The sequence below is a fragment of the Tinamus guttatus genome, unplaced genomic scaffold, assembly GCF_059628265.1.
Source record: "Tinamus guttatus ecotype Peru unplaced genomic scaffold, ASM5962826v1 Tinamus_guttatus_pri_ptg000126l, whole genome shotgun sequence".
Taxonomy (NCBI): Eukaryota; Metazoa; Chordata; class Aves; order Tinamiformes; family Tinamidae; genus Tinamus; species Tinamus guttatus.
Genome location: NW_028288660.1, coordinates 60,975 through 76,114, shown reverse-complemented (window position 1 = coordinate 76,114; position 15,140 = coordinate 60,975). Strand labels below are relative to the sequence as shown.

The 15,140-nt window shown below is 60.2% G+C and overlaps 1 protein-coding gene across 1 annotated transcript; it reads left to right on the top strand.

Annotated features, from left to right (window-relative positions):
• The first annotated feature begins 723 nt into the window (after nucleotides 1-723).
• SYVN1 (synoviolin 1) lies at nucleotides 724-13,442 on the top strand. The gene is made up of 15 exons (XM_088521689.1): nucleotides 724-855; nucleotides 5,927-6,019; nucleotides 6,263-6,415; nucleotides 6,500-6,548; nucleotides 7,090-7,193; nucleotides 7,265-7,391; nucleotides 7,485-7,588; nucleotides 10,290-10,351; nucleotides 10,550-10,666; nucleotides 10,776-10,936; nucleotides 12,142-12,279; nucleotides 12,379-12,489; nucleotides 12,579-12,765; nucleotides 12,888-13,006; nucleotides 13,300-13,442. The coding sequence occupies exons 1-15, from the start codon at nucleotides 724-726 to the stop codon at nucleotides 13,437-13,439; spliced, it is 1,797 nt and encodes a 598-aa protein (XP_088377815.1). The 3' UTR covers nucleotides 13,440-13,442.
• The last annotated feature ends 1,698 nt before the right edge of the window (nucleotides 13,443-15,140 follow it).

Sequence of the window (15,140 nt, the reverse complement as noted above, 5' to 3'; positions counted from 1 at the left end):
CCGTTCTCGCTCCGTTCCCACCCCGTTCTCACCCCGTTCCCGTTCCCTTCCGCAGGTCGCTCCGTCCCGGCGCTCCGGCCACTCCGATGCTGCGCGCGGCGGCCCCCCGTTCCCGCTCCATTCCCACCCCGTTCCCGTTCCGTTCTCACCCCATTCCCGTTCCCTCCCGCAGGTCGCTCCGGTCCCGGCGCTCCGGCCGCTCCGATGCTGCACGCAGCAGCCCCCCGTTCCCGCTCCATTCCCACCCTGTTCTCACAGCATTCCCACCCCGTTCCCGCTCCATTCCCACCCCGTTCTCACCCCATTCCCTCCCCGCAGGTCGCTCCGTCCCGGCGCTCCGGCCGCTCCGATGCTGCGCGCAGCCCCGTTCCCGCTCCATTCCTGCCCCATTCCCACCCCGTTTTCACCCCATTCCCACTCCGTTCCCTCCCTACAGGTCGCTCCGGTCCCGGCGCTCCGGCCACTCCGATGCTGCGCGCGGCGGCCCCCCGTTCCCGCTCCGTTCCCGCTCCGTTCCCGCTCCGTTCCCGCTCCGTTCCCGCTCCGTTCTCACTCCGTTCCCGCTCCGTTCTCACCCCGTTCCCATTCCCTCCCGCAGGTCGCTCCGGCCGCTCCGATGCTGCACGCGGCCCCGTTCCCGCTCCATTCCCACCCCATTCCCGCTCCGTTCTCACCCCATTCCCTCCTCGCAGGTCGCTCCGTCCCGGCGCTCCGGCCGCTCCGATGCTCCGCGCGGCGGCGCTGGCGGCCGCCAGCCTGGCGCTCACGGCGGCCGTGGTCGCCCACGCCTACTACCTGAAGCACCAATTCTACCCGACCGTGGTCTACCTGACCAAGTCCAGCCCCAGCATGGCCGTGAGTGCCGGAAAACGGGACAAATCCCGGGATTTGGGACGCGGGCGCGCGGCACGCTCCTCCTGGCGACCCTGTCCGCTCTCCTGCCTGGAATACAGGGGGAAGGGAGCCAAAATCCATGGATTTGGGATGCTACTGCGCAATGCGCTCCCCTTGGCAAGCTTGTCTGCTCTCCAGCCTGGAATATAGAGGGAAAGGGGACAAAATCCATGGATTTGGGACGCTGCCGTGCAGTGCGCTCCTCCTGGCGACCCTGTCCGCTCTGCCGTCTGGAATATGCAGGGAAAGGGGCCAAAATCCATGGATTTGGAACGCTGGTGTGTAGCATGCTCTTCCTGGAAACCCTGTCTAGTCTCCCGTCTGGAATACAGAGGGAAAAGGGGCCAAATCCATGGATTTGGGACGCTGGCACGCGGCACGCTCCTCCTGGTGACCCTGTCCGCTCTCCCGCCTGGAATATGCAGGGAAAGGGGCCAAAATCCATGGGGAAAGGGGCCAAATCCATGGATTTGGGATGCTGACGTGCGGCACGCTCCTCCGGGCGACCCTGTCCGCTTTCCTCCCTAGAATACAGAGGGAAAGGGGACAAAATCTATGGGGAAAGGGGCCAAATCCATGAATTTGGGACGCGGGCGCCCGGCACGCTCCTCCGGGCGACCTTGTCCGCTCTCCTGCCTGGAATATGCAGGGAAAGGGGACAAATCCATGGATTTGGGACGCTCATGTGCAGCGTTCTCCTCCTGGCAACCCTGTCCGCTCTCCCGCCTGGAATACAGAGGGAAAGGGGACAAAATCCATGGATTTGGGACGCTGCCGTGCAGCACGCTCCTCCTGGTGACCCTGTCCGCTCTCCCAACTGAAATATGCAGGGAAAGGGGCCAAATCCATGGGGAAAGGGGCCGAATCCATGGATTTGGGATGCTGGCACATGGTGCGCTCCTCCTGGCATCCTTGTTTGTCCTCCCACATGGAATATAGAGGGAAAGGGGATAAATCCATGGATTTGGGATGCTGCCGTGCAGCACACTCCTCCTGGCTACCCTGTCCGCTCTGCCGTCTGGAATATGCAGGGAAAGGGGCCAAAATCCATGGGGAAAGGGGCCAAATCCATGGATTTGGGACGCTGGCGCGCGGCACGCTCCTCCGGGCGACCCTGTCCGCTCTCCTGCCTGGAATATGCAGGGAAAGGGGACAAATCCATGGATTTGTGACGCTGCCGTGCAGCACGCTCCTCCAGGCGACCCTGTCCACTCTTCCGTCTGAAATACAGAGGGAAAGGGGACAAAATCCATGGATTTGGGATGCTGGCACATGGTGCGCTCCTCCTGGCATCCTTGTTTGTCCTCCCACATGGAATATAGAGGGAAAGGGGATAAATCCATGGATTTGGGATGCTGGCATGCAGCACACTCCTCCTGGTGACCCTGTCTGCTCTCCCGCCTGAAATATGCAGGGAAAGGGGCCAAATCCATGGGGAAAGGGGCCAAATCCATGGATTTGGGACGCGGGCACGCGGCACGCTCCTCCGGGTGACCCTGTCCGCTCTGCCGCCTGGAATACAGAGGGAAAGGGGACAAAATCCATGGGGAAAGGGGCCAAATCCATGGATTTGGGACGCGGGCACGCGGCACGCTCCTCCGGGCGACCCTGTCCGCCCTCCTGCCTGGAATACACAGGGAAAGGGGACAAAATCCATGGATTTGGGACGCGGGCACGCGGCACGCTCCTCCGGGCGACCCTGTCCACTCTCCTGCCTGGAATACAGAGGGAAAGGGGACAAAATCCATGGGGAAAGGGGCCAAATCCATGGATTTGGGATGCTGGCACATGGTGCGCTCCTCCTGGCATCCTTGTTTGTCCTCCCACATGGAATATAGAGGGAAAGGGGATAAATCCATGGATTTGGGATGCTGGCATGCAGCACACTCCTCCTGGTGACCCTGTCCGCTCTCCCGCCTGAAATATGCAGGGAAAGGGGCCAAATCCATGGCGAAAGGGGCCAAAATCCATGGATTTGGAACGCTGGCGTGTAGCATGCTCTTCCTGGAAACCCTGTCTGGTCTCCCGTCTGGAATACAGAGGGAAAAGGGGCCAAATCCATGGATTTGGGACGCTGGCGCGCGGCACGCTCCTCCTGGTGACCCTGTCCGCTCTCCCGCCTGGAATATGTAGGGAAAGGGGCCAAAATCCGTGGATTTGAGAAGCTGGTGTGCAGCGTTCTCCTCCTGGCAACCCTGTCCGCTCTCCCGCCTGGAATACAGAGGGAAAGGGGACAAAATCCATGGATTTGGGACGCTGGTGTGCAGCGTTCTCCTTCTGGCAACCCTGTCCACTCTCCCGTCTGGAATACAGGGGGAAAGGGGCCAAATCCATGGATTTGGGATGCTGCCGTGCAGTGCGCTCCTCCTGGCAACCCTGTCCGCTCTGCCGTCTGGAATATGCAGGGAAAGGGGCCAAATCCATGGGGAAAGGGGCCAAATCCATGGATTTGGGACGCGGGCGCGCGGCACGCTCCTCCGGGCGACCCTGTCCGCTCTCCTGCCTGGAATACAGGAGGAAGGGAGCCAAAATCCATGGATTTGGGACGCGGGCGCGCGGCACGCTCCTCCGGGCGACCCTGTCCGCCCTCCTGCCTGGAATACAGGGGGAAAGGGGACAAAATCCATGGGGAAAGCAGCCAAATCCATGGATTTGGGATGCTGGCACATGGTGCGCTCCTCCTGGCATCCTTGTTTGTCCTCCCACATGGAATATAGAGGGAAAGGGGCCAAATCCCGGGATTTGGGACGCGGGCGCGCGGCACGCTCCTCCTGGTGACCCTGTCCGCTCTCCTGCCTGGAATACAGGGGGAAAGGGGACAAAATCCATGGATTTAGGATGCTACTGCGCAATGCGCTCCTCTTGGCAAGCTTGTCTGCTCTCCAGCCTGGAATGTAGAGGGAAAGGGGATAAAATCCATGGATTTGGGACGCTGCCGTGCAGTGCGCTCCTCCTGGCGACCCTGTCCGCTCTGCCGTCTGGAATATGCAGGGAAAGGGGCCAAATCCATGGAGAAAGGGGCCAAAATCCATGGATTTGGGACGCTGGCGCGCGGCACGCTCCTCTGGGCGACCCTGTCCGCTCTCCTGCCTGGAATATGCAGGGAAAGGGGACAAATCCATGGATTTGTGACGCTGCCGTGCAGCACGCTCCTCCGGGCGACCCTGTCCACTCTTCCGTCTGAAATACAGAGGGAAAGGGGACAAAATCCATGGATTTGGGATGCTGGCACATGGTGCGCTCCTCCTGGCATCCTTGTTTGTCCTCCCACATGGAATATAGAGGGAAAGGGGATAAATCCATGGATTTGGGATGCTGGCATGCAGCACACTCCTCCTGGTGACCCTGTCTGCTCTCCCGCCTGAAATATGCAGGGAAAGGGGCCAAATCCATGGGGAAAGGGGCCAAATCCATGGATTTGGGACGCGGGCACGCGGCACGCTCCTCCGGGCGACCCTGTCCGCTCTGCCGCCTGGAATACAGAGGGAAAGGGGACAAAATCCATGGGGAAAGGGGCCAAATCCATGGATTTGGGACGCGGGCACGCGGCACGCTCCTCCGGGCGACCCTGTCCGCCCTCCTGCCTGGAATACACAGGGAAAGGGGACAAAATCCATGGATTTGGGACGCGGGCACGCGGCACGCTCCTCCGGGCGACCCTGTCCACTCTCCTGCCTGGAATACAGAGGGAAAGGGGACAAAATCCATGGGGAAAGGGGCCAAATCCATGGATTTGGGATGCTGGCACATGGTGCGCTCCTCCTGGCATCCTTGTTTGTCCTCCCACATGGAATATAGAGGGAAAGGGGATAAATCCATGGATTTGGGATGCTGGCATGCAGCACACTCCTCCTGGTGACCCTGTCCGCTCTCCCGCCTGGAATATGCAGGGAAAGGGGCCAAAATCCATGGATTTGAGAAGCTGGTGTGCAGCGTTCTCCTCCTGGCAACCCTGTCCGCTCTCCCGCCTGGAATACAGAGGGAAAGGGGACGAAATCCATGGATTTGGGACGCTGGTGTGCAGCGTTCTCCTTCTGGCAACCTTGTCCACTCTCCCATCTGGAATACAGGGGGAAAGGGGCCAAATCCATGGATTTGGGATGCTGCCGTGCAGTGCGCTCCTCCTGGCGACCCTGTCCGCTCTGCCGCCTGGAATATGCAGGGAAAGGGACAAAATCCATGGGGAAAGGGGCCAAAATCCATGGATTTGGGACGCTGGCGTGCGGCACACTCCTCCGGGCGACCCTGTCCGCTTTCCCGCCTGGAATATGCAGGGAAAGGGGCCAAATCCATGGATTTGGGATACTACTGCACAATGTGCTCCTCCTGGCGACCCTGTCCACCCTCCCGCCTGGAATACAGAGGGAAGGGGGCCAAATCCATGGATTTGGGACGCTGGCGCACGGCATGCTCCTCATGGTGACCCTGTCCACTCTCCCACATGGAATACAGAGGGAAGGGGGCAAAATTCGTGGATTTGGGAAGCTGGCGTGTGTCAAGCTCGTGCCAGGTCGTTACCTCCTTTCCTACCTGGAATAGGGAGGGAAAGGGATGAAATCCACGGATTTGGGAAGGGATTTGGGGGTGTTTTGGGTTTCCGAGCGCTGCATGTGCCGGGTCGAAAGGAACAAGTTAACGCGCAACCAGCCCATCCGCTCTCCCACCTGGAAAAGCGGGAAAGGGGGTAAATCCACGGATTTCGGGTCGGTGCCCAGCGAGCTCATCCCACACCTCCATCCGCTTTCCCACCTGGAAAAGGGGGAAAATTCCTGCGGAAAATTCCCCCCCAATTCCTGTTGGGGGGATTTTAACAGATCCGACTGTTTTCCGGAGTCGGAGCTTCCGGCGGCAACGCGGAAAAGGCCCTCGGAGCCTCTCGCCCCCTCTCACTTCTGCTTTTTGCTTCCCAGGGGACCAAAACGGAGCTTTTTCTGCTCGCCGGAAACTGCCCGTGGCCCTCGGGGCCGCTCCGGAACGCCGCGCGGATCCGGATATCCGGAATCCGCCTCCATCCCTGTTTCCTATCCCGCAGGTTCTCTACATCCAGGCCTTCGTGCTGGTTTTCCTGCTGGGCAAGTTCATGGGCAAAGTGTTTTTCGGGCAGCTCCGGGCGGCGGAAATGGAGGTGAGCGCTGGAAAACGGGACAATTCCCCCCAAAAGCAGCGCCCGGGATGAGGGAGCGGGGAACGGATCCATTCCGGATTCCAATCCCGCTCCGGGAAACCCCTTTCCATCCCAAACGGGACTAAAAGGGGCAGCGAAGAGGGGTGATTTGGGGGTTCTTTGGGGGATGTTTTCGGCTCTGGCCGAGTGGGAAGAGGCTCGGGAATTCCCGGCGCTTCCCGCGAGATTCCCGGCGTTCCGCAGCACTTGCTGGAGCGTTCCTGGTACGCGGTCACCGAGACCTGCTTGGCCTTCACCGTCTTCCGCGACGACTTCAGCCCCCGCTTCGTGGCCCTCTTCACCCTCCTCCTCTTCCTCAAGTGCTTCCATTGGCTGGCCGAGGACCGCGTGGATTTCGTGAGTATCCCGAAATGGGAATGGGCGGAGCGGCTCTTTTTTTTTGGGAATTGCAGCGCCCTTTCCCTCCCTCTCTCCTTGCAGATGGAGAGGAGCCCCAATATCTCCTGGCTTTTCCACTTCCGCATCGTCTGTGAGTAGCTCCGGAATGCCGCTCCGGGTTATCCATCGGGAACAGCCGCCGGTTGTTTTTCCGATGCCGAGCAATGACCTTATCCTAACACAGCGACTCCGGCACTGCCGCCTTCCCGCTCCCTTCTTGGGGCTCCGATTTGCCAGGGATTTACAGGAATCCCAGCTCGGATCCGCAGGGACACAACCGGATCCGCAGCCGAGTGTTTTCGGAGTGCGGATTTGGAAGTGTGGAAACGGCTCCGGAAGGAATTCCGGGAGGGTTTAGCCGTATGGGGCTCCATTTGGCCCCAGCGAACATTCCGTAGGTGCTTTTGTTATCCCGGAGCCGTTAGTAAATCCTGGAGCTGTGGAACCAGCTCCGCTTGGATCCATCGGATCCAACGGATCAAGGATGATCTCCTGAACCGCTTCGGGGATCGTTTTGGGATGCACCGAGTGCCTCAAAGCCCCTTAATTTGGGATTCTGCCTCATCCACCCATCCAGGTTTATCCTCCGCCTTTCCCTGACGCTCTTCCCGTTTTTCCCCCCGTTTTCCCAGCGCTCATGTTCCTGCTGGGAATCCTGGACTTCCTCTTCGTCACTCACGCCTACCACAGCATCCTGACGCGCGGCGCCTCCGTGCAGCTCGTGTTCGGCTTCGAGGTAACCGCGCGCGGAGCGGCGGGAACGCCGGAATTCCCGGCATTCCCGGCGACATTCCCGACGCTCCGCAGTACGCCATCCTGCTCACCATGGTGCTCACGGTGCTGGTCAAGTACGTCCTGCACGCGCTGGACCTCCGCAGCGACAACCCTTGGGACAGCAAGGCCGTCTACATGCTCTACACGGAGCTCTGCACCGGTGCCGCCCCGTTCCCGGCGTTCCCGCGCGCTTCCCGGCGGGAATGCCGGGCCGGGGCCCCGCGCTGACGCCGGGGGGCTCGTTTGGGCGCAGGGTTCGTCAAGGTGCTGCTCTACGTGGCCTTCATGACCATCATGATCAAGGTCCACACGTTCCCGCTCTTCGCCATCCGCCCCATGTACCTGGCCATGAGGCGAGTGGCCTCGGGGGGACGTTTGGGGACATTGGGGGACATTTGGGGACATTTGGGGACGTTTGGGGGCTTTGGGGGCTGTTTTGGGTGCTTTGGGGCCCGGTTTGGGGACATTTTGGGTGCTTTGGTGCTGGTTGGGAGCTATTTTGGGTGCTGCTTTGGGGACATTTGGGGGCTATTTTGGGTGCTATTTTGGGGCATTGAGGGACGTTTGGGGACATTGAGGGACGTTTGGGGACATTGAGGGCGTTTGGGGACATTGGGGGACGTTTGGGGACATTGGGGGCTGTTTTGGGTGCTTTGGGGCCCGGCTTGGGGACATTTTGGGTGCTTTGGGCCCCATTTTGGGGCTATTTTGGGTGCTTTGGGACCCGGTTTGGGGACATTTTGGGTGCTTTGGGCCCCATTTTGGGGCTATTTTGGGTGCTTTGGGACCCGGTTTGGGGACATTTTGGGTGCTTTGGTGCCCGTTTGGGGCTATTTTGGGTGCTTTGAAGCCTGTTTTGGGGACATTTTGGGTGCTTCGGTGCCCGTTTGGGGCTATTATGGGGACATTCATGGGCTATTTTGGGTGCTGTTTTGGGACATTGGGGGACGTTTGGGGACGTTTTGGGACGTTTGGGGATATCTGGGGACAGCGGGAGGACGCTTAGGGCGCCTTAGGGGTCACCTGGGGGCTTTGGGGCCCATTTTGGGGCTATTTTGGGTGCTTTGGGGCCTGTTTTGGGGACATTGGGGGCTGTTTTGTGTGCTTCGGGGCCCGTTTTGGGGACATTGGGGGCTGTTTTGGGTGCTTTGGGGCCTGTTTTGGAGACATTTGGGGTGCTTTGGTGCCCATTTGGGGCTATTTTGAGTGCTGTTTTGGGGACATTTGGGGGCTATTTTGGGTGCTGTTTTGGGACATTGGGGGACGTTTGGGGACATTGGGGTACGGTTTGGGACATTGGGGAATGTTTTGGGACGTTTGGGGACAGCGGGAGGACACTTTGGGCACCCTGGGGGTCGCCTGGGAGCTTTGGGGCCTTCATGGCTAAAGGGTCCCATTTTGGGTGCTTTGGGGCCTGTTTTGTTTGGGGCTATTTTGGGGACATTTGTGGGCTATTTTGGGTGCTGTTTTGGGGCATTGGGGGACGTTTTGGGATATTTGGGGACATTGGGGGACACTTGGGGATGGCAGGAGGACGCTTAGGGCACCTGAGGGTGGCCTGGATGCTTTGGGGCCCATTTTGGGGCTATTTTGGGTGCTTTGGGGCCTATTTTGGGTGCTTTGGGGCCTGTTTTGGGGACATTGGGGGCTATTTTGGGTGCTTTGGGGCCTGTTTTGGGTGCTATTTTGGGTGCTTTGGTGCCCGTTTGGGGCTATTTTGGGGACATTTGCGGGCTATTTTGGATGCTGTTTTGGGGCATTGAGGGACATTTGGGGACATTTGGGGATGGTGACAGGACGCTTTGGGCACCTGGGGGTCGCCTGGGGGCTTTGGGGGCTTTCACGGCTGAAGGGTCCCATTTTGGGTGCTTTGGGGCCCGTTTTGGGGTCCATTTTGGGTGCTTTGGTGCCCGTTTGGGGCTATTTTGGGTGCTGTTTTGGGTACATTTGGGGACGTTTTGGGACGTTTGGGGACATTTGGGGACAGCGGGAGGACACTTAGGGCACCCTGGGGGTCACCTGGGGGCTTTGGGGTCTTCATGGCTGAAGGGTCCCATTTTGGGTGCTTTGGGGCCCATTTTGGGTGCTGTTTTGGGGACACTTGTGGGCTATTTTGGGTGCTCTTTTGGGACATTGAGGGACGTTTGGGGACATTGGGGGACATTTTGGGACGTTTGGGGACATTTGGGGACAGCGGGAGGATGCTTTGGGCACCTTGGGGGTCGCCTGGGTGCTTTGGGGCCCATTCTGGGGCTATTTTGGGTGCTTTGGGGCCCGTTTTGGGGACATTTTGAGGCTATTTTGGGTCCCATTTTGGGGACATTTGGGGGCTATTTTGGGTGCTTTGGGGCACATTTTGGGTGCTTTGGGCACATTTTGGGTACTTTGGGGCTCTTTTCGGTGCTTTGGGGTCTCTTTGGGGCTATTTTGGGTGCTTTGGGGCACATTTTGGGGACTTTAGGGCTCTTTTGGATGCTTTGGAGCCGTTTGGGCTCCTTTTGGGGTCTCTTTGGACTATTTTGGGTGCTTTGGGGCACATTTTGGGTACTTTGGGGCTCTTTTGGGTGCTTTGGGGTCTCTTTGGGGCTATTTTGGGTGCTTTGGGACACATTTTGGGGATGTTTGGGACTCTTTTGGGTGCTTTGAAGCCTTTTAAGGGCTATTTTGGGTGTTTTGGGGTCTTTTGGGGGCTGCTTTGGGTGCTTTGGGGCCCATTTTGGGGACATTGGGGGCTATTTTGGGTGCTTTGGAGCCTGTTTGGGCCCCTTTTGGGGTCTCTTTGGACTCTTTTGGGTGCTTTGGGGCACATTTTGGGTACTTTGGGGCTCTTTTGGGTGCTTTGGGGGCTCTTTGGGGCTATTTTGGGTGCTTTGGGGCACATTTTGGGGACGTTCGGGACTCTTTTGGGTGCTTTGGAGCCTGTTAAGGGCTATTTTAGGTGTTTTGGGGGTCTTTTGGGGGCTCTTTTGGGTGCTTCGGGTCCCGTTCGGGGCGCCGGGGCCGTTCCCGTCCCCACGGATCCCGTTCCGGACGCTCCGTCCTCGCTCCCCGCAGGCAGTTCAAGAAGGCCGTGACCGACGCCATCATGTCCCGACGCGCCATCCGCAACATGAACACGCTGTGAGTGCCGGGAAAACCCCCGCATCCCACGGGAACATCCGCCGGGATGGAAAAGGGAGGGATCCGGACACGGAGACCCGGAGTCCTGGCTCTCTCCCCGCATCCCCCTCCGGATCGAGGGCCACGCGGGTGATTTTCTGGAGGTTTCCGCACATTTCCCACCCCATCCCGCTCCCGAAATTCCGTCTCCCTACGCAGGTATCCCGATGCCACTCCGGAGGAGCTGCAGGCCATGGATAACGTCTGCATCATCTGCCGGGAGGAGATGGTGACGGGCGCCAAGCGCCTGCCCTGCAACCACATTTTCCACACCAGGTAGGAAGGCCCCGAATCCGGGATTTTTCCCGCAGCGGGAAACCCGGGATCCTTCCCGGATTTTTTTTTCCCCCTTCCCGATGATCCGGCGGCATCCGCGTCCCCGCAGCTGCCTCCGCTCCTGGTTCCAGCGCCAGCAGACGTGTCCCACGTGCCGTATGGATGTGCTCCGCGCTTCCCTGCCGGCTCCGGCGCCTCCAACGCCTCCGGAGCAGCCGGAACAGGGGCCGGCGCCGCCGCAGACCCCCCAGGCGCCGGCGCCGCCCAACTGTGAGTGCCGGGAATGGGATCCGGAGCCGCTGGGAATGGGATCTGGAGGGCGAGGATGGATCCGGAGCCGCCGGGAATGGGTTCCGGAGGGCGATGATGATTCCGGAGCCGCCGGGAATGGGATCCGAAGGGTGATGATGGATCCGGAGCCGCCGGGAATGGGATCCGGAGGGCGATGATGGATCCGGAGCCGCCGGGAATGGGGTCCGGAGCCGCCGGGAATGGGATCCGGAGCCGCCGGGAATGGGATCTGGAGGGCGATGGTGGATCCGGAGCCGCCGGGAATGGGATCCGGAGCCGCTGGGAATGGGATCTGGAGGGCGAGGATGGATCTGGAGCCGCCGGGAATGGGTTCCGGAGGGCGATGATGGTTCCGGAGCCGCCGGGAATGGGATCCGGAGGGCGATGATGGTTCCGGAGCCGCCGGGAATGGGATCCAGAGGGCGATGGTGGTTCCGGAGCCGCCGGGAATGGGATCCGGAGGGCGATGATGGTTCCGGAGCCGCCGGGAATGGGTTCCGGAGCCGCCGGGAATGGGATCCGGAGGGCGATGATGGTTCCGGAGCTGCCGGGAATGGGATCCGGAGGGCGATGATGGTTCCGGAACCGCCGGGAATGGGATCCGGAGGGCAATGATGGTTCCGGAGCCGCCGGGAATGGGTTCCGGAGCCGCCGGGAATGGGTTCCGGAGCCGCCGGGAATGGGATCCGGAGGGCGATGATGGTTCCGGAGCTGCCGGGAATGGGATCCGGAGCCGCCGGGAATGGGATCCGGAGGGCGATGATGGTTCCGGAGCTGCCGGGAATGGGATCCGGAGCCGCCGGGAATGGGATCCGGAGGGCGATGATGGTTCCGGAGCCGCCGGGAATGGGTCCCGGAGCCGCCGGGAATGGGATCCGGAGGGCGATGATGGTTCCGGAGCCGCCGGGAATGGGATCCGGAGGGCGATGATGGTTCCGGAGCCGCCGGGAATGGGATCCGGAGCCGCCGGGAATGGGTTCCGGAGGGCGATGATGGTTTTGGGATGTCGGCATCCAGCTGGACCCCCATCCCTTCCCTTAAAAGGTGTCGAATCCGGAAATCCCGAATCCGGGCATCCCAGATGCTCAGAATCCCGAATCCCTCCTCCCAGCTCCGGAATGGAGCTTTGTGAGGAATTTTTTTGGGATTCTGTAGCGTTTTAAGCTGCTGTTCTCTTCCCACAGTTCCCCAGGGAATGCTGCCCCCTTTTCCACCCGGGATGTTTCCCTTCTGGCCGCCGGTGGCTCCTTTCCCTCCGGTACCCGGAGCGCAGGCGCCCAACGGCTCCGAAAATTCCGGATCCGCTTCCGGCGCCGCTCCCGGTGAGCTGCCTCCATTCCCCTTTTCCCACCCGGCTGGGAATGTCGGGAAGCGGATGGTTCTCCCGCATCTCCGCCCTCACGTTCCTTCTATCCCCGCAGCCGGCGCCGCCAGACCCGGTGATTCCACGTCGGAAGCCGCTCCGAGCGGAACGCTTCCCGGGCTTCCCTTCCCGCCGCCCTGGATGGGAATGCCGTGGCCGCCGCTCTGGGGTAAGAAACCCGGCTCCGCATTCCCGGCTCCGCATTCCCAGGCGCCGTCTCCAGGGATCCCCCCGCTCATCCCGCCGCCGCATTCCCAGGATTCCCCCCCATGCCGGTGCCTCCCGCCGGCTTCGCGGGCCTGACGGAAGAGGAGCTCCGGGCCATGGAAGGGCAGGAACGGCAGCACCTGGAAGCGCGGCTCCAATGTCTCCAGAACATCCACACGCTCCTGGATGCTGCCATGCTCCAGATCAACCAGTACCTCTCCGTGCTGGCCACCCTCGGGTGAGGCCGCGGCATTCCCGAAACCGGGATCGGGCCGCATGCGCGCGCGGAGCCCTTCGGCTGCTTTTCCCGCCTTTGTTTTCCCTTTTTCCCACTGTTTTCCGGCCTCCTTTGCCACCCAGGTCTCCTCGTCCCGCTCCGCCCCAGCCGGCTCCCGCTCCGGAAAATCCAGCGGAAGATCCGGCTCCGCTCCGCTCTCCGGATCCGCTCGCCGCGCAGCCTGATCCCGAGGCTCCCACAGGTGCGTGGGCCTCCCTTGTTCCCAAACGGATCCTGATCCCGAAAGCCGCCGTTCCCAAAAGTCACTGTTCCCAAATGCCACCCTTCCCAAATGCCACCTTTCCAAAAAAAAAAAACTTTTCGGGAAGCACCTGCTCTCCTTTTGGGAGCGTTACAGCAATGATGGAATCAAGATGCCGCGTGGCTTTTGGGAGCAATTTTGGGAGCTTTTTTGGCTACTTTTCCCTAAATTTCAGCCGTTTTCCTGCGCTTTCCGCTTGGGATTCCTCACGCGGCTCCGCTTCATTCCCGCAGCTCCGGCGGGTGCCGAAGGCTTCGCTCCGGATGAAGACGGAGACGAATCGGCTCTGCTGGGAGAACCCGACGCCGCCGAACTCCGGAGGCGCCGGCTCCAGAAACTGGGATCGCCGCCTTCCTCCTCCTCCCCGCACTGACGTCTTCCCTGGCTCCGACATTGGATTTTCCCCATTCCCTGCTTTTCCTCCCTCCTTCCTCTTCCTCCCCGTTACCGCCGCAGCTTCCTGGGAGCCGGAGCGGAGAAGCCGCTTCCGCGATCCCGTCGACGTGCCGAGGAACGGACGCATCCTGAGCCGGATTCAACCTCTTTATCCAACTTTTTTATCCCCGTTTTCAACTAAAAATTCCCAAAATGTGGAATCTGGAAGCCAAGCCCTTCCCATCTGTAACTCCGGCCTCCTTTTCTGGATCCGCTGGCTCCGGCCACCTTTTCCTCTCCGGTAGCTTCTTTCCGCCTCTTCTTTCCCAGTTTTCTTTCTACCTCTCTGGAATCCCGGGATCTCTCTCCACGCTGCCGAACGGGAAGACGTCTCGGAGGAGCAGGAAGGCTCTGGATGTTTGGAAGTGCTTGGAAGCCGGAGGAGTCAATGGAAACGTTTCCAGGGCTGCGGAGAGTCCGAGTTTGGAAGCGGTTTGGGCAGATCCGGAAGCTCCGGCCGCGTTGGGATCCAGTGGCTTTTCCGGAAAGCCTCCCAATCCCTTGGGATTTGTCCAGGTTTCTTCTCCGAGCGCTTTGGACCGGGACCCGTATGGAATCCCTAGAGAAATGGCCTCGTCCCTCTCTCCCCGCTTGGTTTTAGCGGCAATTCCAGAGGGTGGGAAGCCCAAAGCCGCCCGGGAGCGAGCGGATCCCATCCCGCGGCTCCAAGGGTTTCATCCACCTCCTTTTCCGGAGGGATTCCTGTCAATGGACAGTATTAGCGGATCTCTCCTAGGAATCCGGATCGCCGCCATTGGGAGCCGGACCGGCCATCGGAGCATCCCAAGGGAGACCCCCCAGCATTCCCTATGGAGATCCCAATAAACCCTCCGCTTCTCCGGCCTCGTCCTCTCCCTCTGCGCAATTCCCCAGGGAGCATCCGGATCAGCACCGGGATCCCGGCACCGGCCATCCCGCTCCATTGATTCCCAGGTCCTTCCCACCCGGATCCCGGCGCCTCCGGAGCCGCGTTTCCCGCTCCGCGACGTTCCCGCTGTTCAGTGCCTCTCTCCGGACCCAAGCGGCTTCTGCTCCTTCACGGATCTCAGGGAAAACAGCCGGAAGGGATGCGGGAAGCTCCGGACCCTTCCCTTTTCCAATGGAAATAAAGGCAGGAAGCGGATTGGGGGGCAGCAGGAGGTTTGTCCCGGATTCCCACTGTATCCTATGGGAGGCTCCGATTGACCTCGCAGAATCCCGGCCTCCTTTTTCCCCGCTCCATCATTTTTCCGGAATAATTTGGGAATGGAGGGAAGTTCCTTATCGAAAAACAGTGGGTTTTGAGCGACTCGGCAATAACGAAGCGGCGCTCGGAGGCGTCCGCCTCTTCCGCCTCCTTTTTCCTTAAATAATTTTTTTTTTTTGAGTGGAAAAACGCAGATTTTGGGGCCGTGCCTGGCAATTTAACCCGCGCCGCCTCCTTCCCCCCCCCCCTTTTTTTTTTTTTTTTAATTTCCTCCCGTTTCCTTTTCAAGGTGGTGGCGGAAGGGGGGTGGGGTGGGATAATTATTTAATTTGTAAATAATGTACAAATTTTTAATAGCTTGATTGTATATACGGCGCAATAAAGATTGCAATAAAGCTCGGCGGCCATCTTGACACCCCCTTTCCCCCCCCCGCCAAGGCCTGTCCGGTCCTC